At 53.2% G+C, this 27476-nt stretch overlaps 1 protein-coding gene across 1 annotated transcript in view; it reads left to right on the forward strand.

Moving 5' to 3' along the window:
* KSR2 (kinase suppressor of ras 2) overlaps nt 1-27476 on the forward strand; it is a 339253-nt gene that overhangs the window by 218443 nt on the left and 93334 nt on the right. The window contains exon 6 of the mRNA XM_012730806.1: nt 25811-25880. Coding sequence (XP_012586260.1) covers nt 25811-25880 — 70 coding nt within the window. The remainder of the gene's footprint in view (nt 1-25810; nt 25881-27476) is intronic.

Here is a 27476-nt window from a genome sequence, read left to right on the forward strand (position 1 = left end):
AGAAGTAAAAGAAGGCGAGGGGAGGCCTGTGGCTGCGGCGGTGACAGCGGTGAGGGCAGTGGAGTGTGGGTGGGGAGAGCATCTGCAGACCAGAGGGGAAGTGAGAATTGGGGCTGGGTGTGAGGTTTTCTAGGAGGCATGGCCCTGAAGAGGCCACAGTGAGGGGAGCACGGGCTGCGGTTCAGAGGGGTGTTCTCGCCAGCGGGCGGCACGGACAGGCCTTCTGCACAGAGGTGGACCCTGCGGGTGGAGGCCAGTGCTGTGTGCTGTGGCTCAGCAGAGCGCTGGGCCCACGTGCCAGGCCACTGGGCTCCGTGAGAGGTGACAGACTTCTCAGGCTGACAAGAGAGACTCAGTGGCTCAGGACTCTCCGTGTCTGTTAAAAGAATGAATGGCTGAGTCGGGATCCCCAGGGAGTTGCCTGGACGACAACTGACCTCCTGTAGCTGCTACTGTGTTTGAAAGTATCTTAGACCCTATGATCAAAAGCCAACTTCAAGATTCTTCTCTGTGATTATTATTAATCCAGGTTTTCAATCCTCTAGCAGAACAAAAAATCTTGACTTTTATCTACATTTTCATGCCTAATTATTTTTCTTCATCTACATCCCAGTATGCCAGATTTTATGATAACAGATCAAGATAAATCTTTCACTGGCTCCTCTGCTAAGCATACTAAGTGTTAATTAATATCCAGAATTCAAATGAAATCTCCATGTATCCTGTATACTCACAAATAAGATGAATCAAATTACTTGAGGGTAGGATGAGGATAATTGTCAGGTTTTTTTTTTTTAAGATTTATTTATTTATGCTTACAGAGCTGGGGTACAGGCCAGAGGTGTGGTGGGTGAGAGGATTCACCAGAGACGGAGTGGGGAGCAGAATAGGCAGATTGACAAAGTACACTGCTGAGGGGAGCAGCGAGCGGGTCAGAAGAGGTCTGCTGCGCCAAGCTCCCCTGCGGGGGATGGGATTCGGTGCTGCAGTGGCTGCAATAGCTTCATAGTGCTATTTTTTTTTTTAAAAGATTCGTTTATTTATGCATATAGAACTGAGATACAGGCCAGAGGTGTGGGGGGTGGTGGTGAGATTCAGAGACAGAGTGAGGAGTTTAACAGGCAGATAGGCTGAAATATACTGCTGAGAAGAGCAGTGGGCGGGTCAGGGCAGGTCTGCCACACCATGTAGGTTACTTCTCTGTCTGGGGATCGAACTCGTGCTGCAGTAGCTGCAATAGCTTCATGGTGCTGTGCTTTAAACCTGTTGTGCCTCCAGGGAGGGCCCTAATTATCATTGTTTATCAAAAGAGATAACACCCAACAATGTACTTTTAAGCTAAAAAGCACTCTACAGCATTTGTCATTTGTTAAAATGCCAAAGTTTAAAAAAGTCATTAAAGTCTCCATAAAATATTTATTCTGATGGGAGGAGGCGGGTGGGATGCACAGGATGGAGCTTCAGAAGACCCTGACACCCTCAGATTCCCTGATGAGTCTGGAAGCTCATTCACAGATAAGTCATGGATGCAGACAGTTGCCAGGCCAAGAATAAAACAGAAAACTCACTCCAAGCAGCCAGGGGCTGGAGCAAGATGCCCGAAGGAAGGAGCCAGTCTTAGGGGACTTAGCGCTCCCAGCCCTCTGTTCAGACATGGTAACAGAAATCCTGTTTCCATCACACTCCCATTGCCATGGGAACCGGCCACCAGGAAGGCGCAACTCAGGGGCAGTTCTTCATGAAAGGGGAGTGAAGAATATCTGCAAACAACTCAAGATTCTGAAAATTACATTTATTTGAAGTTTTATAGTGCATCATGGAGCTGATGCGCTGTAGATGAAGACAAAGCAGAACCTGCCCTCCGGTGCTGGGCACAGTGTCACCTTTGCTTAAGGCAGCGGATGGTGTTAACAGGTGTTTGGCCTTACCTGCTGGTGACAGAGAAAAAAGAAATCTTGATAACTAAATTTTGCACAACATTCAAATTGTACAAATAGGCTCATTGATAAGGAGATGCCAGTTGAATAAAGTCACTTTTGTTGTCTTATTAAAAAAGCTGTTTGCGGCCCTCCCTGGTGGTGCAGCGGGTTAAAGCACAGCACTAAGAAGCTAAAGCCACTTCCGCATGAGTTCGATCCCCGCCTGCCCCGGAGGTGACCACATGGTGTGGCAGACCTCTCCTGACCCGCCCGCTGCTCCCCTCGGCAGTGTACTTCGTCGATCTGCCTGTTCTGCTCCCCATTCGGTCTCTGGTGAAGCCTTTCACCGCTCCTGAGCCTCTGGCCTGTACCCCAGTTCTGCATGTACAAATAAAATAAAATCTTTAAAAAAAAAAAAATAAAGCTGTTTGCAAGAAAATCCTATTTTGCTTTGCAGGTATTTGGCCTGCATGGTCTGTAAAGGCTGATTGTAAATCTCCACAATGTTGATTCCCTAGTTCTTGAATTACATATGTAAAAATTAAGATTCAGAAAATGATGACGTAATCCCAAGCAAATCACATCCTAAATCCTGAATTCCCAAGAGAATTGAGTAATTTTTTCCATTTCTGCCCTTTTTTTAAAAATCCAGAATTGTAGGGTGGTGTGGTGTTCCACTTAAGGTGGCCTTGGGAGACATTGGTCGAAATTGTTCTAGAATGTCCCAGCAAGATGGACTTGAATTTGGTAATTGGCTCCATCTAGCTTGTGAGGCCAGATGAGTCATATAACATTCAAGTACTGAATGAGATCAGCCCTCTGCACCCCAAATAATAGATAGAAAGTGCAAATGCACCACCAGAATGTCCATGGAATATCTGTGGTTTCTTAATCTCTCTCTCTCTCTGAAAATTTGCATTGTGGAGACTGAAGCATGAAGATGTAGGTGGTGGTGACAGGGTGGTCAGTGAGGAGAAGTCCTGTGCTGTGATTATTATTTAAGATGTTTTTAAATTTTAAAATAACATTAGACTCCTGAAGAGATGTAAAATATGTACAGCTCCCATACACCCTTCAGTCAGCTTCTCCCCATGACAGACGTCAGCCATAACTGCTGAAACAAGGACGTGGCATTGGTGCAGTATTAAATTACAGGGGATGGTCTGCGGCACTGACACGCACATACACGCGGCTGCCGCGACTGAATTCTTGCTCCACGCCAACTCCTTTACATGCTGATACCATTTAATCCTGTTGCAACCCTCTTCGGCAGATCCTGCTATTACCTCCCATTTACCTGTGAGGAAGATGAGGCACGGAGTGGCTAAATAACTTGCCTGTTTGCACGCAGTTGGCGAGTGGCAAAGTTGTGATACAAACTGGGAATCTGACCCCACAGCCTGTGCCCTTCCGATTCTGCTTTCCGGTTCAATAGAAGTCCTTGAAGTAGGGATTTAGATCCCAGGAAAAAAGGAGATGTAGTGATGGGAGCCCAAAGTTCAGTGCTGTGTTTTGGTCAATCAAATGGTGGTGGAGAAACAGAACCTGAGCAGACTTCCTACACCTTGTGGGGTTGAGAAACAAAAATTGGAGCTCAAGACCCACCAGACTGAAGGGTGCTCGTGAAATACCTGTCTCTCCGGTAGCGAGACTCTGAGGGCTACTCACTAAGCGTCAGGGTATGCCAGAAATAGACCAGTGCTTAGAAAATGAAGCTGAGCTTCAGATCTGTTCAGTCCTTGATTTGATTAGCGTGATTTGCCCCTCTTAACTGCCTGCCAAGAGCAAAATTTCAGTCCTCTCTGGAGAAAAATAACATCATCCCCAAACTCAAATTATCTCCTTATATTTTTATACACAGTTTTGGAAAGTCAATTAAAAAATTACCAGGCATATTAGGAGACAAAACCATATGACTTTAAAACAAGCAGAAAAAGACAGATTTAGAAGAGGTCCAGATATTTATATCAAGCATGGACTTCATATTCCATTTTCTCACGATTAAAGTCATAATTTTTGTGTTTTGGGACCTGTCAGAATCAGGAGCTGTCTCCCTAACTGGCCTAGGTCTAATTTAGTTTTTTAAATCACTGTTGGATGAGGGTTGGCAAATGCATATATCAGTTTAAGAACATTGCAGCTTTCTAAAAAGTTCTCTCATATTTGTTTACAGTTAGACCCTCCATCCCTGTGGTCCCATAAACCACTGTCTTCTCACTGTCTCTGTAGATTTATTTACATTTTCTGTAGTTCACATAAATTGATTTATATAGTATGCATTCTCTGTGTTTGACACCTTTCAGCATAGAATTTTGAAATTCTTCTATGTTGTTACAGTTATCAATGATTTGTTATGCTTGTATTTCATTGTAAGGTATGGGCTTTAACTATGACTAAGTTATATAAGAAGTTCAATAACAAGATGAAGCCTTTGCAATAGAGATCTGGAAATTACTAAAAGATCAAATGGATATCCTGTTGTATATATAGAGACATACACAGTAAATTAATAATTCAATAATATATGGATTTAACATCAACTTAGACATGTTTGAGGAAATCAGTGAGTTGGATGGTGAATCAGAAGTAACCAGACTAAAGCCAAGAGGGTAAATAAAAATAGAAAACACTTAAAGAAATATGTGTGAGAGTTTGGAGCACATTGAAGAGGCCTATTACATTTATAATTGTAATTGGGGTTCCAGTGGGAAAGAAGATTATGGGATAGAAACAAAACTTGAAGAGGCGATGACATAATTTTCCAGAAATGACAAAAAAAATCAAACTAATTTTCTTTCTTTTTTTTAAAATATTTATTTATGCATACAGAACTGGGGTACAGGTCAGAGTTGCAGGGGCAGTGAGAGGCTTCACCAGAGACAGAGTGGGGAGCAGAGCAGGCCGACTGGGGAAGTACACTGCTGAGGGGAGCAGCGGGCGGGTCAGGAGAGGTCTGCCGCACCATGTGGGTCACTTCCGGGGCGGGCGGGGATTGAACTTGTGATGAAATGTCTTTAGCTTCTCAGTGCTGTGCTTTAACTCGCTGCGCCACCAGGGAGGGCCCCAAACTACATTTTCAAAAAATGCCTTGAATTCTAAACAGAGTAAGTACAAAGAGAACTATAACCAGGCACATCTGGCTAAACTCCCAAAGCCCAGTGCACTATGTAGTCGCTTGTGCTGTGTGGAAGGCTCTCTGCTGTTGCCTCCTACTTGCGTGTTTGTGTGAGTGAATGAATAAAGAATGAATTCGAGAAAGAAAGGAAAGAATTTTAAAAAGGAAGGGAAATGAAGCATTGAACCCAGCTTCCTTTTCCTGATTTAACACTGTGCTTGGATGGCTTCCTGGAAAGGAGAGTCTGACATGGAGATGGTCATGTGGAAGTTTATCTCTTGGAGTCAACAGTGGGAGAGTAAAGCAGGCAAATGGGGCAGAAGCAGAAGTTGAGCTGTGATACCTTGAAGATCTTGTTGAACCTCACAAGACACAGGAGGCATACTGGCAGAGCAGCAGTTCTGAGTTGGGATGAGGATCCCAGGTCTCTACGTGACTTCCGGGACCAGTCTTCAGGAAAGGAGAGTCTGGGGCCTCCTGGTGGCACAAGGGTTAAAGCGCAGCACAGCAAAGCTGTCCGCAGCCGCTGCAGCGTCGAGCCGGGGATGACACACCTGCAGACAAGGGGACAGTGCAAGATGGGGAGACCAGCTTGTTCGTGTGCCTCTGACAGACCCGCCCTTTGGGCTGCATCGTGACGCCTGCTCTCTGTCAGGACCTTCCATCCTGTGGGAGAGGAGAAAGGGCATCGCATCTCCTGGCCGCTGCCCCGTAAGGGCTTCACTCGGGAAGGCCTGCACTTGCCAGTGCCACTGTTGTGAGCACAGTGTGACAGCCCCTGTGACGGTGTGGCAGCAGTAAAGGGTACAACAGATCACAGCCCTACATGGAATAGGGATACCGTTGCCCCTCAAGATGATGCCACTCAGTGCGCACCCCTACCTGGAAAGGACAGAGGCTCTATCAGTGGTCACTGAGACCTGCAGAATTTTTCTCTGCCCGCAGCCCAATTCTGTATGATAGCAAACTAAGTCTCGCTGAAGAACAGCCTTGCCAAAAGTTGCATAAACTCACGGGGTAGAATAACAGAGCAGAGTATCATTGGCTTGGGTTTGATCCCCCCGGCCAGGGAGTGCCCCACACGGCGCAGCAGACCTCTCCTGTCTCACCCGCTGCTGCCCTCAGCAGTGCATTTCAGTCGATCTGCCTGTTCTTCTCCCCACTCTGTACAGCCCTGGTGAATCCTCTCACCTCCCACACCTCTGGCCTGTACCCAGTTCTTGTGTGCATAAATAAATACATCTCTTTAAAAAAAAAAAAGGAAAGAAAAAGACTGTCTTCTGGAAGGGGACATGGCTTTTGTCAAGGCTTCTTTCTTTAACCGAGGGTGGTTGCTGGAAGGGAGTACCTGGGCGGTGGGGCCCTTGTCCCTGAGTTCCTGATACTTCCTTCCATTCCTTTTCCCCACAGGAAAGCGCCAATATGGGGACCAGCACCTCAAATTCTATAGCATTCTGGAATTGACCAATTTGTCAATGCTCATACAATTTTATATAAAATAAAAAAATGAAAATAATGTATTTCCCTTATGGGCCATGGATACTGAAGGCTGTTGACCTGTCCTGATTTTCCTGACACCTCTCTTTTTTGAGCATTCATTCTCAGTGACTTACCATTCTTAACAATATTTATTGCACTATTTCTGCACCACTATACTAGTCACTGATGTCTTTTCTTCTTAAAAATTGTTTTAACTGTTACTGTTCCACAAATTATTTCAAAACATAGTGACTTAAAGCAAAATACATTTAGTATATAACAATCAGGTAGGGAGTAGTAGAACAGCTTAGAGCTTAGCTGGACATTTTTGGATAAGGGTCATGATGAAGCTGCTGGGGCTGCAGTCTCATGTGAAGGCTTGGCTAGGCAGTGTCGCCCATTCAGTCTGCTGAACACCATAGACTGGGTAGTTATGAACAGCAGACATTGGCTCCTCGCAAGCTGGAAGTCCAAGATCACGGTACCAGCATGATGAGGTGAGGACCTGCCTTTCGGTGTATAGCTGGTGCCTTTTTTTGTCTGTGGTGGAGGCTAGGGAACAATCTGGAGCCCTTTTTTATCAGGCACTAATTCCACTCTTGAGGATTCCACCTTTATCTTGAGACATCTCCCAAAGCCCCCCACCTTTGGGAGGTAGGAATTTCAATGTGCATGTGGGGGCACATTCTCACATCACAGCAGAGGCTAAAGGATCTGCTACAAGATGAGGTACTCACGCCTGCTGAGAGGGGGCTGGCTTGGCAGAGGGCCTCAGTTTCTCCCTAGGGAATCTCCATAGAGTCGCTTGAGTGTCCTCATGATATGGCAACCCTAGTTTCACAGAAGCTGGTTGCCACCTCTTGACATCTAGAGTGCTTTGCTTCAAGGTGATAGAGTCAGAAGTTGATGTTTGACTGAAGGCCGAAGGCTTGGGGATGGCCAGGTAATAGGGGAGTGGAGGGGCTAGCAAAACTGCACAGCATTTAACAGTGGTGAGCGGATCCCCGAGTTGTTGGGCAAGATCTCACCCCTGCGCCCCAGTGGCTCCAGTGTGTCTAAGCTTCATGAGTTGTTCTAGGACACCTGCGAGTGCCACTTGGAGAGCGGGTCGCGTGTGTTTCAGCACCCTGGCGGTGTCTTCCCAGGTGAGGAGAGAGTGGGTGATCTCCTGCTGTTACCCAAAGATTCTTTCTCCCACTGTAGATAGCCTGGAGTGGGGAGCACCCTGGTTACAGGGGCACCCTGGGCGTACCCAGTGTGTATGCTGGAGTAGGAGGGAAAGAGAGCTAAATAGTCTTTTAAGATAATTTTATCTTAACTGCAACCACTATCATCAAATCCAAGCGAAGTCTCAGCACATCAGAAAAGACAGCAGAACATAAAACAGAGAGCGAGCAACTGCTTCTGCATTCACATATTAATAGAGAGATAACATTCAGAGAATATCAGAGTAAATTTCAGAGGCAGTGGTGACATTTTCAGAATAAACATTAGTTAAACACTTATGAACGACCGTCAGAATTATTTCACGGGTGTAAATTAAAAGTCAGCTCTGTAATGTTGATTCATTTTCCTCTCCCCAAGTGTCCACAGTTGAATGCCCAAAAGTATGACGACGAAATATTGAGAGACCTTTCTCCACATGGAGAGGTCAGCAGCCTTCCCTTTCATCTTCTGTTTGGTTCCTTTTTCAGCAGGATCAACCATTTACTCCTAATAGTGGTATTAAATTCACATTTTATCAGAGAACGAGCCAGAATTCTGAGCAGCCCACCCAGAGAGACGTGTTCCGGAGAGCCTGAGCGTTTCCTAGCGAACCCAAACGAGCCATTTCTCAGTCACCCGGTATCGTCAGAACCAGTTTTCTCTGATTTTTATAACTTTGTTCTAAAAAGTATCTTGCATGTTTATTGCAACAAGTTTTAACTGTGAACAAACAAGCCGCATAGGGAGGTCAGGTCCCACCCCCAGAATATCCGTGAACAAACAAGCCGCATAGGGAGGTCAGGTCCCACCCCCAGAATATTGTATGTCTCCCCCGCACCCCTCCCCCCAGAGGCATCAGCCTGTGGTGGGACCAAGGGGAGAAGCGGCGAGGAGGGAGGGTGCAGGGGCAGCCGGCAGCCGGCTGGGAGGAAGCACTGCTTCCTGGGCACAGAAGGTGGGGAGGAGGCTCCCGGGCTTGGGTGACTTCCTAGAGCTCCCTGGGAACCCCCAGTTTTAGCCGTTACTCCCCAGTGTGTGCGTCTCAGGCCTCGAAGAGCTGGGCACCCCAGTGAGCCACAGCTTGGCTCTCACGCTGTTTCCCAGCGGTGTCCACTCAGGTCCCTGCTGACCGGGTTGGTTCCAGGCTCTTCTGTCTGCACGGCCCCTTCTATTAAAAATTCTCTTTAGGGCCCTCCCTGGTGGCACAGCGGGTTAGGATGCAGCACTGTAGACTAGCTGCAGCCGCTTCAGTGCGAGTTTGACCCCCAGCCCCGGAGGTGACCACATGGCGCGGCAGACCTCTCCTGACCTGCCCGCTGCTCCCCTCAGCAGTGTACTTCGTTGATTTGTCGATTCTGCTCCCGGCTCTGTCTCTGGTGAATCCTGTCACTACCCCTGCACCTTTGGCCTGTACCCCAGTTCTGTACTCACAAATAAACACATCTTTAAAACAAAACACTTAACAACAACAAAAAAAATCTATTTTGCAACTACACTGCCATCAGGACAACTATAATTCTTGCTGGATTCATAGCTATATACTCATCCTTGGTATATTCATTTTGTGCTTCTTGTTTAGAAACAAGTGAAATTGAAAGCGTTTCTGGGGGACCCAGCACTGTCCTGCCTGTGCTGGATGGGGCAGCTTCTGTGACGCTCCTTTCTGGGAGCTCTGGGATCGAGTGCTGAAGGCAAGGCTCTGTGTTCTGGAGAAAGTTTCTTTGCATTCTGAGCTGAGATTTCTTGCTTTAAAGCGACATCGGTACGTCTAATGACATTAGGAACCAGTGATAGCAGGACCAAGCTTCATTCATCTGTGTGCCCATTTCTTCACCTGGCAGACTGTCCCCGCCTGAACTGAGCATCTGCTCTCTGCCCACGCTTCTCTGCAGAAGGCGCCGCCGTGTCCTCAGGAGCCTGGGGCCAGGAGCTTCAACTAAAACGTTGGCAGATGTTGGACTCCTGTGGGTGCAGATGTCCTGTGACATCTGTGGGTGCAGAGGGGCCATCTCTCGCCTTCAGTGGAGGAATGGGGGCACCCTGCCTCCCCAGCAGTGGTGACTATGCCCAGACCCTGCCCCCTTTTCTCCAGAAGGCATCAGTGGTGCAGAAACCCCGTGCCCTCCGGTCATGTCTGTCTGTCGACTTCACAGCCACGGCACCTCCTGGCTAGTCTTCTGCCAGCTGGACACCTGGCCCCATCACCCTGCCGTCAAGCCAGCTGCTGTTCCTCTCCACGGAAGTCAGTTGAAAGGGTGGGAGTGGGTGTGGGGGGCTCTTCCCTTTGTTCAATTCCCTTGTGGAAACCACCCCTCAGCCCTCCTAGAGGAGAGAATATGGCTCAGGAAGGGAAGCCCAGCCCAGGGTTCCCACCTCCTATGTCCCAGGAGGGGACAGGATCCCCTCCAGGGGGCAGACCTGCCCATCTCAGGCCACCCGCGGAGCAGCCCACAGCGGCGGGCGGGCTCTGTGGGCCCAGGGTCTGTGTCCCAGGAGGAGGATGTGCGTGCGCCCTTCCCAGGCATGGACCAGACCGGCTGAGGTCAGAGCACCAGCTGTCAGTACTGGGAGTGCATCTCACTTGTTATCGTGGCTAATGGGAGCGGGACGTCCTCTGTGTGCAGGGTGCCCCAGGCCACCTTACTGCAGTGCAGCCAGATCTCCCGTGGCAGTCACTGAGCCCCTCGGTCCTGCGTGGTGGAGGGGAGACAGCTGTGATCCTTTGTTCTTGAGCAGGTACTTTGCCTTTGAGCCCTGGACCTGCACAAGTGACTCCACAGGCTCTGGCCCGGGGGCCCCTGCGCAGTCTCTCTGCTCCTGATACGCCCATGGATTCTGGGCTGGCCGGAAGTCTGGGTCTCCGGTGGGCAGAAGGGAGCTTTCAGGGCCCTCTCCCGCCCGTCTTCCCCATCTCTGCTCCTAGGTTTCTTCCCATAAACCTCTCTGCAGCTTTCATTAGTTTCATCCTTGTTTTTCATCACTCAGGAACGTGTCTTAAAGGGACAGTAACCCTGGCTTTCTGGGCTTGCCAGGTGCCATCTTCACTCCATCCTCTGTGACCTTCCTTGTCCTGTTTGTGTCTCTGTGTCCTTTCCTCACCTTCTTTTAAGTCATCAGATTAAGATCTGACCCATATGACCTCATGATAATTTGATTTATATCTGCAAAGCCCCTGTTTCCATTCTGAGCTTCTGAGTAGACATGGGTTTGGGGGCGGGAGGAACACTAACAACTCCATCCGTGGCACCCCCAAAGTGTTTGATTCTGAGCGAGCACAGACTATTCCTGCCTTATCTGATGCACTCTGGAGCTGAGTGGGAGTAAGCAGAGGGGGATGTTAATCAAATTCAACAATAAATTAAGTACTAAATTAACACTTAATTTAGTAAGTGCTGGGCACCGTTCTGAGTGCCTGGTTATTCCTCTGAGGAGCCAGTGAGGCACAGCAAGATTAAGTGAGAACTTTGGCCAAAGTTTTACAGCTGACATGGGATTCCAACCCAGGCATCAGCCAGGCTCCCAGCCTTCCTGAGAGCATCTCGTGGCTCTGCTTAAATCTCCATATTGCAGGTAAGTGAGTAAACAATCAGAGGGCAGAGCTGAGATGGGAACACAGACGGCAGGACCGTGCTCTTTCTGGAACCCAGGAGCACCCACCCATGTCTGCACCTCAGTCTCTTCCTTAAAAGCAGCGTGAGTGTCTTGCCTGCCTTCGCCCAGGGCGATATCTGGGATGAAAGCCACCAGCTCGCAGATGCAGAGGGTCACCTGGAGGCTTTGAACTGGGCTTGGAAAACCCTGAGCTGGTTCTGAGCATTCACCCGTGAAAACCCCTTTCAGCCTTTAGAGAATCAAGGTCCTATTGACAAATGCAAAGATGTTGACAGGTGCCTGGGGCTGTGCGACTTGCTCCAAGGTGAAAGGCAGAGATCAGGCTGTGAATGTGCAGCCTGGGTGCTCATCAGCCCTGCCTTTGTTTTGTACATAAGTGAGAATGATCACACTGAACAAACCCATCATTAGGCTGTGTTCCCTTCTACAAGAATAGGAGCGCCAGGCCTAGAGATGGAGGGTGTGGTCCAGGGGTGCATTCAGAGACGGCTCCATGGAGAAAGGGGGCAGGTGTCGGAGAAAGCGACCCTGAAAACACATCTGATTGCATCCACACCGTTCCCCTCCGGCTGTCAGGCTTTTGAGAAACCTGAGGAGAGAACGCACCTCGAGAATGGGAGCCTGGGGCCCTCTGGGAATTTGCGTTCCTCCTTGAAATCTGCCATCACCCTAACTTAGAGCACTGCCCCGTGCCTCTGCTGGCCTGGCCTGTTCTCATGGGTCTGCGCTCGGCCGCCTGTCAGTGGCAGCTCACGGAACTGGGGGAGGCTGAGAAGACAGCGGCCACTGCGCCGGTGTATCTCAGCAGTGGGGTGAGTCCTGGGGCTAAAATCCACGTTGCCAGTTGGCACTTCCTTCCAGAGGTCCCAGGCGAGATGGCCTCCTCGCCCTCTGACCGTCCAGGGTCGCACTCTGCGTTGCTGCCTTCTCTCCAACTGCCTTCCTCCCGACAAGTTCTGCTGAGCTGACCTTCTCTCCTGCGGCTTTCTGCCTCCCTTTTTATAAAGGCTCCTGCGATGACGTGGCCCCGATAATCCAGCATAATTTTCCATCTCAACAATCCCATCACCACAGTCCCATGGCCACCTAACGGCACTTGGCCATAGGCCTTAGTTCGGGTGCTTGGGGACGGGGCCTTGCCTCAGCCTGATCCAGCGTCTTCTGCTGCTTATTGTGCTGTTATAACAGAAGACTACAGACCGGGGGCTTCAAGCACAAACGTTGGTTTCTTCTAGTTCTGGACATTGGGAAATTTGAGACCAAGCAGATGTGGTGTGTGGTGAGAGAGTTCCCTTCTTGGTTCCCAGACAGCGGGCTCACATGTGGGGCCCTGGGGACTGCTCTGGGTCTCCTTTATTGGGCACTAATCTCACGAGGGCGCCACCCTCACGACCCCCCTCCCCAGGGCCCCCACCTCCTGAAGCCATCACATTAGGTATTACATTTCAACATGTGAATCTGGGGGAGACCCAGATATTCTTTCCATGACACACAGTGGCTCGTGTCACTGGCTACTCCACAAACAGCGTCCTCTGAGGGGACCCGACAGTAAAAAGCCCTCTCTAGGTTAGTGATAGTGTGAGCAGCGTGACTTGCAGCTACGGTTTGCTCCTCAGTGCAGTGCCTAAGATTATGGGGCAGAGGCGGGAGGGCCATACACCACCCAGGGGTCCTCAGAATGAGGTGTGCCAGCCAGCAGCATCCGCACCCCAGGGGAGCTTGTTAAACGTGCAGACCCTCTGGCCCTGCTTCTGACTTCAGGGAGTCTGAGGCTCTGGCCGCAGGCCCAGCAGTTGGGTTTCAGGCTCCAGGTGATTCAGAAGCAGGCTCAACTATTTTGCAATGACAGTTTTATAGGGATCATACTTCACATGCTAGAAAGTTCACCCTTTTAAAATAATTCCATGGTTTTTAGTATAGTCATGAAGTTGTGCAGACAACACCATTGTTTGAATTCTGTAACCTTTCTATTGCCCCCAAAGAAACCTCCCCCCCACCCCCCACGAGCTGTCAATGCCTGTTTCCCCTCCGTGCTCCGTGGCAATCGTGAATTGACTTTCTGTCTCTATGGATTTGTCCGTTCTGGACATTTCGGGGAAACAGAATCCTATGTTGGCTCCTTCACTCAGCGCCTCATTTTCAAGGCTCCTCCGAGCTGCTGTCTGCACCCACGCTTCATTCCTCTTCACGGCTGGGCGTGCTGCGCCGTTTGGACAGACCGCCCTCTGCCCTCCGCCATCCTCGGGCTGTCTTTGCTTGGCTGGCAGCAAATGTTGTGGTGCACCCGGGGGCTGGATACCACTGCTGTGGAGGGTTCATGAGCACCCGGGAAGCTGGGTCTGCCTTGCCAGTTCAGTCCAGAACCTCTAAGAGTCAGATTCACCTTGAACCGGACCTGAGACTGATGTGTGAAAGCAGAATGTCTGTCGGTTGAGAATTTGTCACAGACTAGTTCTCGGGGCCAACTGGCTGACCCTTTCTTCTGTGGATTGCCCCTTGCAAAAGTCAGATTTTCTTGGGGGGTTTCTGGTCATTATGACAGAGTGGGGAGCTTGTTGCCTGGGATGTTTGCGGGGTGACCTGGGGTCCTGGCTCCACCCCATGCAAACTGTGTGACCTGCAACCTCTCTGAACTATTTTCCCCTCCATGATGTTGAGGTAATATAATAATAATGAAGATGTCTCCAGATTGGGCAGATGAAATAGAGAGAGAACACCTCTAAAGTATTTAGTACTAGTGCCTTGGACATAGAACGTAGAAGATGGGGTACACCACCTTCACCATGATAAGCCGCCTCATAGCTAGATGGGGTGCTTCATGCCCTGAGGTAGCAGAGATGTGCTGGCTCTGGGACAAGTCAGCATCCTTTTTATAAGCGAAACCAAGAAGACTGCTTTAAATGTTTAAAAACGAGGATTTAACAGTAATTGGAGAAGCTCCAGGGGCAGGAATGACCAATCAGCCTTGTTGTGTCTCTCTGCTCTGCTGTTCTCGTTGACTTCCTGCCTTTCTGTTGACTTCCTTCTCAGGCAGGTGCTTCCCTCAGGTGGCCCCTGGGTGCCCAGGTGTGCTGACAGAAGCTCAGCTCTGTGGGAGAGCGGACAGCTTCTGATTTTCAAGTCCCAGCCAGCCAGCACACTGTGGACGCCGATTGGCCCGCCGTGGGCCATGTGCCTGGCCCTGACCAGTCCTGGTGGTGGAGGATTAGGAGCTTGGGCTTCCTGTGCCTGGTGGATGTCCTGTGCCGGGACTCGAGCGGGGTTCAGCCTACCCTGACCTCTGGAGCAGAGACACGGAAAGGGTAGTTAGTTCTCAGAGGGAACCCAGGCTGCTTTGCTGAAGAGGAGGGGTGGGTCCTCAGCTTATGGGGGGGGGGATCCAGTGCCAAGACCACGTCCCCTGGAAGGGCTGGTAAGGTCAAGCCCACACCTGCCCCTGTGACACTCTTCATCTCTCTTCTTGGTTACTGAGCCCTTCTTTCCCTCTGTCCAGTGTTCAGTCCGTGCCGTCAGCTGGCTCAGTCCCTTCCTCCCCGCCTCCTTGGACAGCGATTCTCAGTTAGGAAACCATTGCCACGTGGAGCTGGACTGACCTTTGTGCTGGGGCCTGTCCTATGCATTAGGGTCTTCAACAGCATCCCTGGTCTCCCCGTCAGAAGCACCAGGGGCGCCCACCACCGCCCACTCAGGAAACCCTCAACTTCTCCAGACCCCACCAGGTGTGCCCGGGGCACCGTCACTGTTGCTCCCGGCTAGTTTCTCTGCCCTGCTCCATGAGGGTTGGGCTGGTTTCGCTCTTGGAGGGTCAGCCTCCTTCCCGCCTCGGGGCTGGGGTTTCTCTGTGCCTTCAGTACTTCCTTCTGCTACGCAGTTCCTCGGGCGCAGCAGGTTCCCCGGCTTGGTGTGCGCCCTACGGAGCCGCCATGTCTGCACCAGCACCTGTCGCATCTTAGCAGCTGGCCCCCCAGGGGACGGTCTGACCTCAGCTGTGATCCATCACAGACGCCTCCTCCGTGTCCGCACCCCAAGGACAGCGTGACACCTCTCTGGACAACAACACTTGAGCATCGGGGAAGGAAAGAGGGAGAAAATCTATTGCCTAAGCTCAGACCCGAAGATGCCTGGTGTCTGGAGCTTCTTCAAGTCGGGCCCTGGGCCCTGGAGGCAGTTTGCCTGTCTGTCCCTGCTGCGCTCGCTCAGGCAGTAAATTCCATGGACTGACTGTGAGGGGAACTTCTCAGCAGCCCTTTGTTCCACGGACAGTTAACTTCCACTGAACATTAACTACAGGGTGGCTGTATAATTAAAAAACACACATTTCCGTTCGGGGGGGGCGGGGGGGGGGGCGGGGTTAGCTCGAGCAACTCTGGTCCTGATTTAAGATCCATAGACTCAGTTCAAGGCAATAAATATGTAAGTAATTGATGATGTGGTGTGCAAGGAACTCAAGACTCATCCATCACACGGGCAAGCAAGGTCTGCGGATGCGCTCTGAGAACAGGGTGATCGGAGGGGAATAAATGGCCAGAGGGCCCTAGACAGTCTCCTGCCCCATAACTCAGCGCTGCTTCTCCAGGGGGCGTGGCCTCTGCCCCCAGAGCCTCCCGCTGGTGTGTTTTCTCAGGTCAGGGAGAAGGGCCCCGAGAAAGCACAGCCAGCCCGACTGCTGAGGGGGCCCTCCTCCAGGGGCACGCCTCCGGCGCCAGGGCTGCTCCCACCGCCTGCGCCCGCTCTCGAGGGCGTGTGGGGAGGTGGGCTGTCGCTCTGGTTTGGTGGGAAGGTCCCAGAGGCCAGAATCAGGGTTGCCCCTTGGACCCTGCTGCTTTTAGCACAGAGGGCTTGGTCGTGGGCCTCCTGGATGGCAGCACCTGCAGTCACAGTCTCACCCTTCCGCCCTCTTGTGGGCCCAGATGTCCAGCCCCACTGGCGGGTCCCAATCTGAGGTGCGCCAGCCCCCACCTCGCCTTGCCTGGCCCCAGCCTGTCAGAGATGCTGCTGCTGCTGTTGGCTTGTTTCAGCGCGAGACCATTTACAATCGAAATTGATGGAGCGCGGGGCTGGCTGCTTTTCTCCCTGCACGGGGACATTGGTGGCGATGGCAGCGTGGGACCTCTGTCTGTCAACTCTCGTTTTGTCCTCATTTAGGCCTGAGCCAGCACAGTAAAACCAGTCTCTTCAATTAGCATTCTCCTTCGAGTCAAGGAGACAGGTTCTGCATCCCTGTGGTCTGAGACGGGTCTACACGCCAGGGCCCTCTCGCCTCTCCTCATCTCCCAGCTGCCTCTCCTGTTCTCAGGCTTCTCCCCAGGACAGGTGCACAAGACCCTCCCCCAACCCTCCCTCCTTCCAGCTTTCCTCCATTCTGAATATCCGGGGAGACTGGTGCTCACAAGTGGGACTTCGCAGTCAGGTTCAAATCCCAAAAGCACTTGTTTCCTTTAGAGAACTTTGAGCCTCGGTTTCTCTGTTTGCAAAAGGGGTGATTAGTACCTGCCTCACCAGGTGGATTGCCCATCCATTCAGTATCCATGGTGCTGCCACCAAGTAAGTGTCTGTCACTGTGTTAGCCGCTGAGGACGCTGGCAGGTGTGAAACACATGGCTGGTGTGACCGCGGGCTGATTCTGGTGAAGCACTTGGCCAGTGGTTCCAGACTTGTCTGCACAAGGTCCTGGAGACCCCGTGACATTTTCAAAGCTAGTCCATACCCCAGTACAATTAAGTCAGTGGCCAGCAGACTTTCTATTAAAGAGCCAGATAGCAAATATTTTAGGCTGCACGGGGCGCACGGTGTCTGGCACAGCAACTCGGATCTGCCCTGCTTGCAGCGGCCAGCGGGCATGCTGTCTGCCAATAAAACTTTATTTACAAAGCCAGGCTGCACGCCAGATAGGGTTCAGGGAGCCATGGTTTGCTGACCCCGCGAATTAGATGACAGTGCAGGGGAAGGACACAGGCCTCAGATGATCCCAGCGTGCTGACAGTCCTGGAAAACCACTGTGTCCAGCCTGATGGTTACCATAGTTACGATGCTGCAGCTTGGAGAAGATAAATCATGTGCCCAGTTAGGGGAGAACTGGTCTTCCTAACTGCAAGTCCTCTGTTTTAAATGCTCATTGTCTCAGTTTTCTTTATCTGTAAAGTGGGGTTGACACTAGACCGCCTGACTGGGCGGCTGAGAGGACTGATGCGGATGCGCACACACTGCAGCCCTGCCCGCCCGAGGGGTTGTGCAGTGGCCTCACCATGGGCCAAGAAGCTGAGGAACTGAGACGCTGCAGGGGTCCCCCCTGTGGTTGGGGAAACCCTGGGGCCTAGACCGAATTTGCTCGGGCATGTGCTCCAGCTGAGGTCTGGGCTGGGGGCAGGAGGCGTGGTGGGGGCACCAGGGCAGAACTGGGGCTCTGCCACCCCCCTCCCTCACTGACCCGGGCCTTGGCGGTAAGGGGCAGCAGGGAGTTGGGCCGCCAGCTCGTCTTCACAGGAGTTAGCGAGAAAGCCCCTCTTCCATCCGAGCTCTAAGCCAAAGCGCAGGAGGCACCGGAGAAGCCCCTCCTGTCGGGGCTCATAGTCATGGGGTGCACGGCATGATGCCGCCAGCCGGCCGCTGGCGCTGCACCGGAGGAGGCTGGGCAGGGCCTCGCGCCTGCGTGTTCAGGGACGGCTTCCTGGGCGGGCCGTGTCTGCACTGGGTCCTGGAAACCTGAGTGCGTCAGCCCAGAAACAGCAGGAGGGTGCTGACGAGCATCCCCGGAGCAGAGAGCAGCATCTCTGAAGGCGGGAAGTGCCCAACAGTGGTGTGGCTGACTTGGGAGGGCGGGCGGCCAGCACGCCGGGCTCACGGCTCACGGCTGGCTCTTCGCCCTCCGGCTGGCCCTGTGTCCTGCTGCTTCTCAGAGGCGTGGAGTGTTTCAGCCACTTCGCCTGGACCAGCGCTTGTCCTCGCCAGCCGATCTCGTTCCCTTCTGTGTGTAGCTGTGCCCTGAGGCAGTGAGTGGGCAAACGCCTGACCTCTGAGAACATATTTAAGGGCTCCGCCTCACGCCCCGATCCCAGAAGTACCTATTTCCGGGTTGAGATTCACTTCCCAGGCGCTCTGCCAACAAGCCTAATGAGATCCTTCTGGATTTCTAGATGTTAAGATTTTATTTCCTTTCTTTTTTGTATTTTAATATTATTATCTTATTACATAAATTGGTTTTGACATTGCAAGATGATCCCCCTCCTCTTTGCAGACCAGAGCAGTAAAATTTTATCAAGGGAATATTCAGGAGGCTGGGGGCAGGTAGGCAGGAAATGCTCAGGTTTGGTAATGAGTGACTCTCCCCTCTGGTCTGTGGTCTCTCATGGAACTGGAGACTCATCACCACACCTTGTCACCCCCCAGCCCCGCCCCCTGCACACCTCAGGGCCTGCTGTCAACGCCTTGGTTTCCTGTCTGTCATCCCCACAAGGAGGATAACTACTCCCTTGGTCCCGGGTCTCCCATTGTTTGGTTACAAGGTTAAAAATTCCTGATACACTTTAATAAATTCAGCAGTGAGCATATTATAAAATGTAATTAAATGCCTCAGCCAGCTCCTCTTTTTTTACTGGCAGTGAAATTTAATCCAGGCCATCTGAGGGGCTGAAAGGAATCGCAGGTGGGATTCCAGGGCTCCGTTCCCACGGGGGGTGGGTGCGATGGGGCTCCCGACCGCACGTTTGATGTCTGGGAGCTTCAGGGTTCCCAGCTCAGAGCTTGCCTGCCAGGACTCACATGTGAGTGGTGACGGTCCTCTGTAAAGGCAAGCACAGTTTGGGAGGGGGCGCACCCCCCCCCCAAGGTGCTCCCTTTTGCTTCACCGTCTAGAAAGCGTCTTCAGCAGGCGAGGACGGCACCAGGGAGGAGCACCCTGACGGGACTGTGCCCCCGCCGTCTGCCGCCTCTGCTGAGCGGCCACGGCCAGCGTCCGCCCTGTCCCCTATCTTGCCGAGCAGGCTGCTCCCGGACAGGCACTTTCTCCATCCTCCACGGCCACAGCCGCTGCCCTCCCTCCAGTTGTAACTTGCCCATCAAGGTCTCTGCTCCACTTTGATACACTGATGGCGCCTTCATCCCTGCAGAGTTCCCGCTCCTGGACATTGCCCTCAGCCTTGACTTAGTGCTGTCGCGGGCAGCTCTGAGCACTTTTCTCTCATCTTGTGCGTCAAGAGCGTGAGCACACGCCTGCTCACCCCGGCATCTTCCACCTCCGGCCATCCCCGTTGCCTGTTCCTTCCCCCACCCTCACTTACACACTCCCTAATGCAGGGGTACCCCTGTTGGGGGTGGATGCCTCCGTAGCTGTCACAACCCCCAGATTAGGACCTTCGGATCTTGGGAAGCGGGTGTTCAGTGTCTCAGGAGACAGTGTCAGGTCCACATATACAAAGAAACTCAATTTGGCCTTGAAGCTTCATGAAACTGTATAACCTTTAGAGACAGCACATAATTAAAATACTTTCAGATCTGATATATTTGAACTGGATATTAAAGCAAATAGAAAGAGTCCTGCTATGTGAATAAATTCATGAGCAGCTTTAGTCAAGGATTGCACCAGGGATAAATTGGTTGGATTTTAGCTGGTGACTGACCCATGGCTCCAAAAGAAAGGCTTAACAGTCTAAGTTTTATTAGTTTCAGGTATCTTTAGGCCCAAAGAATTTGCCAGTTGATTTGAATGCAGCACACTGTTAAGTTCGCATTTAGTCTACCATGTCTCTGAGCTGGAAGCTTAAGGGCAGCTTGGAGCTTCATTTCATCCGTGGTATTTCTGAGGATGAGCTGGGGATGGGTGTGGGGGGTTGGCTCTGTTAGCTCAAACCCGGTTCGCCCACCTAAGAGGGACTTAGGCAGATAAATGCAGTAATGCGTGGGGCGCTCAGTCTGCTCCCGCTGTGCGGTAGGTGCCCAGTGGGTGCTGGCTGCTCAGCTGGGTGATGCACCCAGAGGTCTTCATCTCCGTGGAAACATGTACAGAGAGGGCAGCTCCTCTTCTGTGCAAAACAGTCTGGAGATTCCCAGGCTGCAGAGGACACTTCTCTGTGGTCCTGTAGGGCTCCGGGAATACTCGATTTAAACAGCACTTGGTCACTTGTCTCAGAAGAGACAGCACTGGAAAGCAGTGTCATGTGGGCAGATAGCAAAAGCTCAGTGTAGCGAGGGCAAGCTGTGAGCTCTGAATGAAGCCCGCCGGCTGCTCTGTGAGCTCGTGGGATTGGCTGGGCCAGCCGGGCGCAGACTCCAAGTGGGGCACCCCACTCGGGAGCAGCATGACGACAGACGGGGAATGCGTGGCGCCAGGGGTGGCTGAGCACCTGCCCGCACCCCACTTGTCCGAAAGAGGGGGCGTCGCTTGTCCTAGGTCACAACGCAGGTCGTACGCCAGCTCTGCTGCAGTGGCCATCTCCACACGGAGATGACACTGACCTCCTCTACCAGACAGCAGTAGTTGGGGGAAATCGGTTTGTTTGTTTCAGATGTTTTGAAAAGTGTCTGTGAGGTCCCCTGGCCATGGACGTTTCTAGTGGTGAAGCAGCAGGACTAAATTCTGGGTCCATCCATCATCCATCCACCCACCCACAATGCACTGACCTGTCTACCCACACGACACATATTTGTTGTTTGTGCAGATCCTGAGGTAGACACGGGATGCAGTGACCCTGGAGATCCAGGATCACCCCTGCAGGCTCTCAGCTTGTTTTTCCCCATAGTAGACAGCTGCAAAGAATGACCTTTTAAATACTTTGCCTCCTTCCTAGCGGAATTCCCAGTGCAACAAGCTGGTGATTCTGAGAAGAAACACAGCGGCCAACACGCCCTCCTTACAGTTGGGAGGTAAATCTTCCTGCTAGGGGTCTTGAAAATAACGCGGGCTGTGAGCCAACCCGCAGCCCCGTGCACTTTCACAGGGACGTTGGGGAGTGAGGTGTGTGTGGGTTTAGTTGAGGGCTGCAGGTGGGACCTGATCGGTCATGTGGGAGTCATCTGGGATGGGAAATGAATGGCCTTGTTTGGGTCAGGGCTGATGCTTCGCACCCTGTCTGTCGGGGTGGGGAGATGGCAGATAAGGTTGACAGGAGGGTGGGGAATGGGACCCTCCTGTTTCTGTCACAGCCTAAGGCGCTGTTCTCCCCTCGGCCGCCAGAGGGAGCGCTTAAATGTGTAAGGTCCCCGCACAGTATCCTGCCTCCAGCCGAGGTGCTGAGGTCTGGGTTGCCCTAAAGCAAACCCCAAAGTCTGTGCTGCTTCAGTTTCCTTGTGATTGTATCACTGTAGGAAATTATCTTGGATTTTTACTCCTCTTCTAGACTGAGCTCAGAAAACTTGATTATACTGTTCATCCAATTGCCAGCTCCTAAAACTGAACCTGGCACAAACAGGTGCTCTATCAGTTTCCTTTGGCTACTGTTGAAAATGCCCAAAATTCGGTGGTTTAAAACCATGCCAGATTTATTACTTTGTATCCTGTATCTGGTCCTTCCAGCAGCTCCCCGGGGGGGAGGGGGGAGCCCATTCTCCTGCCATCCCCAGCTTGTGGGGGCCTCCTTGGCTGTCAGCTGTTCCATTATTAAAGTCAGCAAATCTCCTCTCCGTAGGGACCCCTGCCTCCCTCATCACTTATTAGGACTCTAGGATGACATCTCCCACCTCAAGCTCCTTAACGGTCTCACCTGCAGAATCTTTCTTCACCTGTTAGGTGACACACTTGCAGATTCCAGGGTTTAGGATGTGGACATCTTTGGAGATGGGGGGGGCAGGGAGCATTATTTTTACTGAATAACTGCAGGAGTGACAGACACACTGTCATATCTCCCAGGCCTCAGGAACTTCTCCTTTGCTTTTTCCCAGACAGAGGGAGGAGGCGCTGACAGGATAGGGCGGTCTGGACTGGGAGCATCCAGCTCATCCCCACCTGGGGTTCGACTTCCAACTCACTCACTCACTAGCTGTCCACTCTTACTGCTGCTTGGTGTCCCCCTCGGATGGTGACGAAACTGGCTCTCGTTGATTGACACACCGCTGTGTGACCTGGATTAAAAATCCAGCCCTGGTTTGTACCTGCTGTGTGACCTGAGGCAGAGGTGGAGCCTCTTGATCTCCTCGCTGGGGAGGTGCGGGCGGTGCAGCCCGAGCGCGGCATGCTCTGTGCAGAGGGCCCTGTGTGGCGGGTGCCGGCGCGACCCGCCGAGAGCTGCCGGCGCGCTTACTCTGAGGCCGCTTGGCCATAACTCCCGACAGGAAGAAGGGTTTTTCCTTCTCGTTTATTTCCTCCCCTTCCTGTTTAGTCATCACTGTCACCGGTGTCACGGTATGCTTGCCCCGCGCCTGGCTTCCCTGTCGGCCTGAGGTTAGTCAGCAGGTCAGAGCCTGCGTTTTCCACATTAAACCCTGGTAGCAAGGTTGCTTTACTGATGTCATTTCTTCTGCCCAGGTTTGTCTCCCTGGCTGTCGAGGTGGTTTCCAAGTCAGGGCGCGAGACCTGTCCCCTCTTACAGACAGGCCACCGCTAGCGGGCAGGAGCCTCTGGACAGCGAGGCTCTCGGAGGAAGGAAGCAGCCTCTGTCCGCGGCTCTCTCGCCCTTCCCGCGCTCTGCGGTCGGAGGCCTCTAAGCAGCGTCTGCCGTTCTGCCCAAGACTGAGGGCACCAGGGATGCACCAGCTTGTGCCTCCGTGTCTGCACGACTCGTTATCAGAAAATTAGGGTAGAATAGGAGCTTTTGTTCTGCTGTGGAGACATCTTAATAGGCACTTTGATTGTTAAACAGAAGTTTCTGTATCAGTTTAATTGCAGTAAATGTTGTTTGCCGCCTCTGTTATGATAAGGCCTGGGTTTTCATAGGTTCCCCCCTTCTCTTTCAACAGTTTGCCTTTGCTTTACGTCTCCCATTGGCAAATTTAATGAAATCCAAGCGAAGACATTAAAAAGAGGATCTCAGAGTTCAAACCTTCACGCCCACGTTTCAAGCTGTGTGGAGTTATTATTGCTGAGGCCTAATGATGTTGCAGGCGCTAAGTGTGATTGACAGAACTCACCTCTGCAGCCAGATACGGGGAAATGAAGCCAAACTACGAAACTTAATTACATCGGCTTTTTTTGAAAGGGGCTGTAATTGAGAATAACAGAATAATGAGCAGATGAATCTAACAGAGATGTGCTTATAATAAAAGAGGATTTGCTCTCTGCTGACTTGAGCTTCCGAAGGCCCATATTTCGGGGCCGGGGGGTGCTGGGGGCAGGAGGAGGTGGCTGCAGAATTGAAAGCCACCTGCATCGGGGCTTCTGGCCGTGGCGCTGTTGGTGGCGTGGGCTGCGATCCTAAGATGCAGCGTGTCCTGTGCTGGGCAGGCCCTGTCTCTGGCATTAGGTGCCAGGAGTACCCTTCCCCCCGGCCCCAGCATGACATCCAAACAATACCTCCATACATTGCCAGTGTTCCCTGGGGGACAAAAGTTCCCCGGTTGAGAGCCTGTGCGGGGGCTTTGGGAAGACTTGTGAAGGGTTGCAGTTGCTAGAGGGTCTGCTGGTAGGTGGCTGTGTGACCCTGAGCGAGGCCCCACACCTCTCTGAGCTTCTGTCTCCCTGTGTACCGTGGGGAGAACGGCGCAGAGGCCTCGTCTCTGGGAACTGCAGTCTGGGCTAACACGCGTCGAATGGCTGATAAGCCCCTCGGCTCTGGCAAGCACCTCGAAGTCCTTGTTCCCCCAAGCACAGTGCCGCGATGCAGCTGGCCCCAAAGGAGACACACGCTTGCACACTTGCTGGCACTGCTTCGCTAGCCTGTCCGGACACTGCTCACCGGCCCCGGCCGCTGGCCGGCCGAGGGCCCTTTCTGGTGACCCGGGGTGAGCGCCCCCGGCCGCTCGGAGCGTGGTGGATTTCCCACAGGGGGTTCTGTGCCCAGCACCCCTTCCTCTCCGCACTACGCCCCACCCCCCACCCCTGCAGTGGAGAGAGCCCTCCAAGCAGCTGGCAGTAGCGTCCCCAAATCTAGCTTCAGTCCTCGAAGAAGATAGGAGGGGAAGCAAAGAGCTTTCTCTCTCTCTCTCTCTCTAAAATTTGTTTCTTTCTTGGCTTTGGTTTTTTTTTTTTTTTTTGGTTTCCTCAGAAATTGAGCTGAGATGAGTTGTAAAATAGCTTGCACTTATGACATCTAGTTTTTAGTTAAACTAAAAGAAATTCTACTGTCTGTGTTTCAGACTGACCTATCATTCTGTCTCCTTGTTGGTTTTCGCTGCCCTTGGGGACATCAGCTTCCCAGAAGGGCCCCTATTTCATGAGTGCAGTACTGGGGACTCTGGAGCAGCTTTCAGGTGCCTGCAGACAGCCGTTAGCCAGAAGAGGGGCGTCAGTGGGTTGAGGTTCAACGTTCCCTGAGTAGTTCAGCCTGCCTGCCCCCCCGCCCCAGTGAGCCCCACTCCCAAACAGTTGCTGTGATAAGCCAGCCGTGTATTTGCAACGCTGGAAATGGGAGTTGCTCCATCCATCTGGCCTGAGAAATGAGAGCCGGTGGGGATCAGCCGCCTCTTTCCTCCCTCACTGGCGGAGAAGTCACGGGCTGCGCTAGTCACTCCTGCTGCTCTTTCACGCCTCTCGGCCGTGAGGTCTGCGAGGAGGGTGACGTAGGCGGGAAGGTGAGGGCTGGAGCCCTGGGACTCAGTTGTGGGCGGGGGCGTGGATAGTGTGGGTGCAGGAATTTAATGTCAGGGGGAAAGGCCAGGTGTGCACCCCATCTGAATTGGTGTGACGTGTGGTCTCTTCCTCATTCTCCTTAATCCACCCGCCGCTCCTTACTCCGCTTACCTGTCTGTCCTCTGCCGACTCGTGTGTCCGTCCACCTGTCCATCCCACCCAAAGGCTGATTCATCCACGCACCTCCCCACCGACTGAGTTTGGATGGCACATGCCACAGTCAGCTAAATTTCTGGAAAGTGATGTTAGAACTTGCTTTTAAAATTAATGTATTTAAAGAAAATCAACGTAAAGTAGTAAGTCAGTCACCCCGTGCCGTACAGGGGTGTAACAGAACGAGCCCAGAGCTGCTTGCATGGCCAGCTGGCACGTGGGCAGCAGGCAGACTCAGGCCCGCGAGGCCCTCGCGCTGCGCTCAGCTGCTGGCAGCACAGCCTGCCTTCCCCGCCGGCCTGAAGGCGGGGTGCCCACCACCCCTTCCTTGGAGCTGTACGAGCCAAGGTGTGTGAGTCCCTTTGCCGGTGCCTGGCAGACACCGAGTGCCCTGTGTCGGAAGTGACCTCCGTGTGTCCTTCCACAGCTGGCTTCTCCAGGCCGCTCTGGATGCCCCGCCCAGGGGACCTGGTTAGATAGCACATCCCAGAGCAGCGGTCTGCTCGGCTTGGCGTGGCACTGCTGGCAGTCAGCGGCCTCCCTGGGAGCCTCTCTGGAGGGGACTCGGCCCCCGGCCCTCGGTAACAGGCGCTCCCTCTTCTCTCCCCGCAGACACGCTGTCAGTGCCGCGATGGTCCCCGCAGATCCCGCGCAGAGACCTCGGCAACTCCATCAAGCACAGGTAGGGTGGATGCTGCGCAGGCCAGGGCGGCGTCCTCTGGGGTGGGGACGGGCTGGGCCCCGTTTCACCTGACCCCGGGTCACCGCCTCTTCTGCCGCAGAGCCTGGCGCGGCCCAGGCGGCGGTGATGCCTGCCTCACACTCGCTGGTCCTCAGAACCAGCACGCCGGGGAAGAGCCGGGTCTTAGTGCGGCCGGCCTCGTTGCAGTCCCGGCTGTGAGAGCTCTGCGGCCTCGAGGAAACCTGAACGAGGCTCCGCTTTCTCGTCAGGTGACTGTGCCTGCCCTCAGGGAGGCGTGAAGATTCAGTGAGGTCTTGTGTGTCAACTTCCAGGCACGTCGTAACCATTCAGCGTTACGAGGACAGACACTGAAGGTCCTAATTTGGAACTGCAGGCCGAGCTCCAAGATGCTCACTCTGCTGAGGGTGGGTCTGTCAGGCCCCGGGACACCCCTTTCCAGGGGTACAGCCGCCCTGTGCAAGAGGGACGTGGGGTGCACCAGTCACACCCATTTCCTCTCACGACCTCTCAGCTCCTCGGGAGGCAAGTGGAGCGCACGTGGCCGTCGCCTGGGGCGGGAAGGGAGCGGAGGCCCTGGGTCCCTGGGTCTTCGACACGGCCACGCCGTCTCCTTCCCACGGAGGCCTTGGACGTGCTGAGGGCATGGTCACTCACACACGCGTCCTTTCTGCTCCTCGCTGTGGAGACTGCCTGTGCCACAGTTGCAGCGCAGGGCAAGACCCAAGGCCCTTCTCCTCCAGGCAGGTTGAGTTGGCAGCCCCGGCAGGGGGAGGGGCCGGGGGGGGGTGGCCTGGCGTAGCTGCGGCCAGGTGGGTGGGCACTCCTCAGCTGCTGTGGAAGAAGTAAGCTGACAAAGCAGTTCAGACTCAAATGAGAAAATGTCTGAGGAAGGAGTGAGCACCAGCAGCAGACAAGTCAGTGGCCAGGCGGTGAGATGCAGAGAAAGGCGCCAAAAAGAAGGGCCTCTGTGGGCTGCCCCCCCCCAGGGCCCCTTGGGCCAGCTCCCCCACTGCATTGGGCTTGTCCTGATGCGCACCCCCGGATTGGCCACCCCGGCTCAGTGGCACCCCACCACCGCCTAGGGCCCCTTGGGTTGGCCCCGCTTCTGGCTCAGCCCCTCCCCGGGTTCACACGGTCCCTCTTCTGGCTCAGCCTTTGGCTCAGCACTGCCCCCAGCTTTCCTGTCACTCTGGTGTTGGACCTGGTGGAATTTCACACTCCAGTGGTGATGGCCACAGGAGGTAAGGAGCCGGTGATCCTGTGCCCTCAGCCACCCTAGAGAGCTGGCACTGGAGGGCGGTGGCCCTTCGGGCTGGCCCTGGGCTCTGTGTAAGGGGGAGAGACCTGGGCGGCTGTCCCCACCCTCTCAGCGTCCCCTGGGGGAGAGGGGCAGCTGATCCTGGGGCAGGAGAGGGCCGGACAGGAGAGGGCTCCCGCCTGCCGCTCACACTGCCCGCCTGTCCTCGGCTGTGGACGGTGTGGGAGACCGAAGCCTGTTTGCCACCCCAGAAGACCCAAAGCCTGTAGCGTGGCCTCTGCTGACGGGGCAGAGGGGGCTTAGCCAGCCCTAGCCCC

The sequence above is a fragment of the Condylura cristata genome, unplaced genomic scaffold, assembly GCF_000260355.1.
Source record: "Condylura cristata isolate star-nosed mole 26May11 unplaced genomic scaffold, ConCri1.0 scaffold00029, whole genome shotgun sequence".
In the NCBI taxonomy this organism is placed as follows: Eukaryota; Metazoa; Chordata; class Mammalia; order Eulipotyphla; family Talpidae; genus Condylura; species Condylura cristata.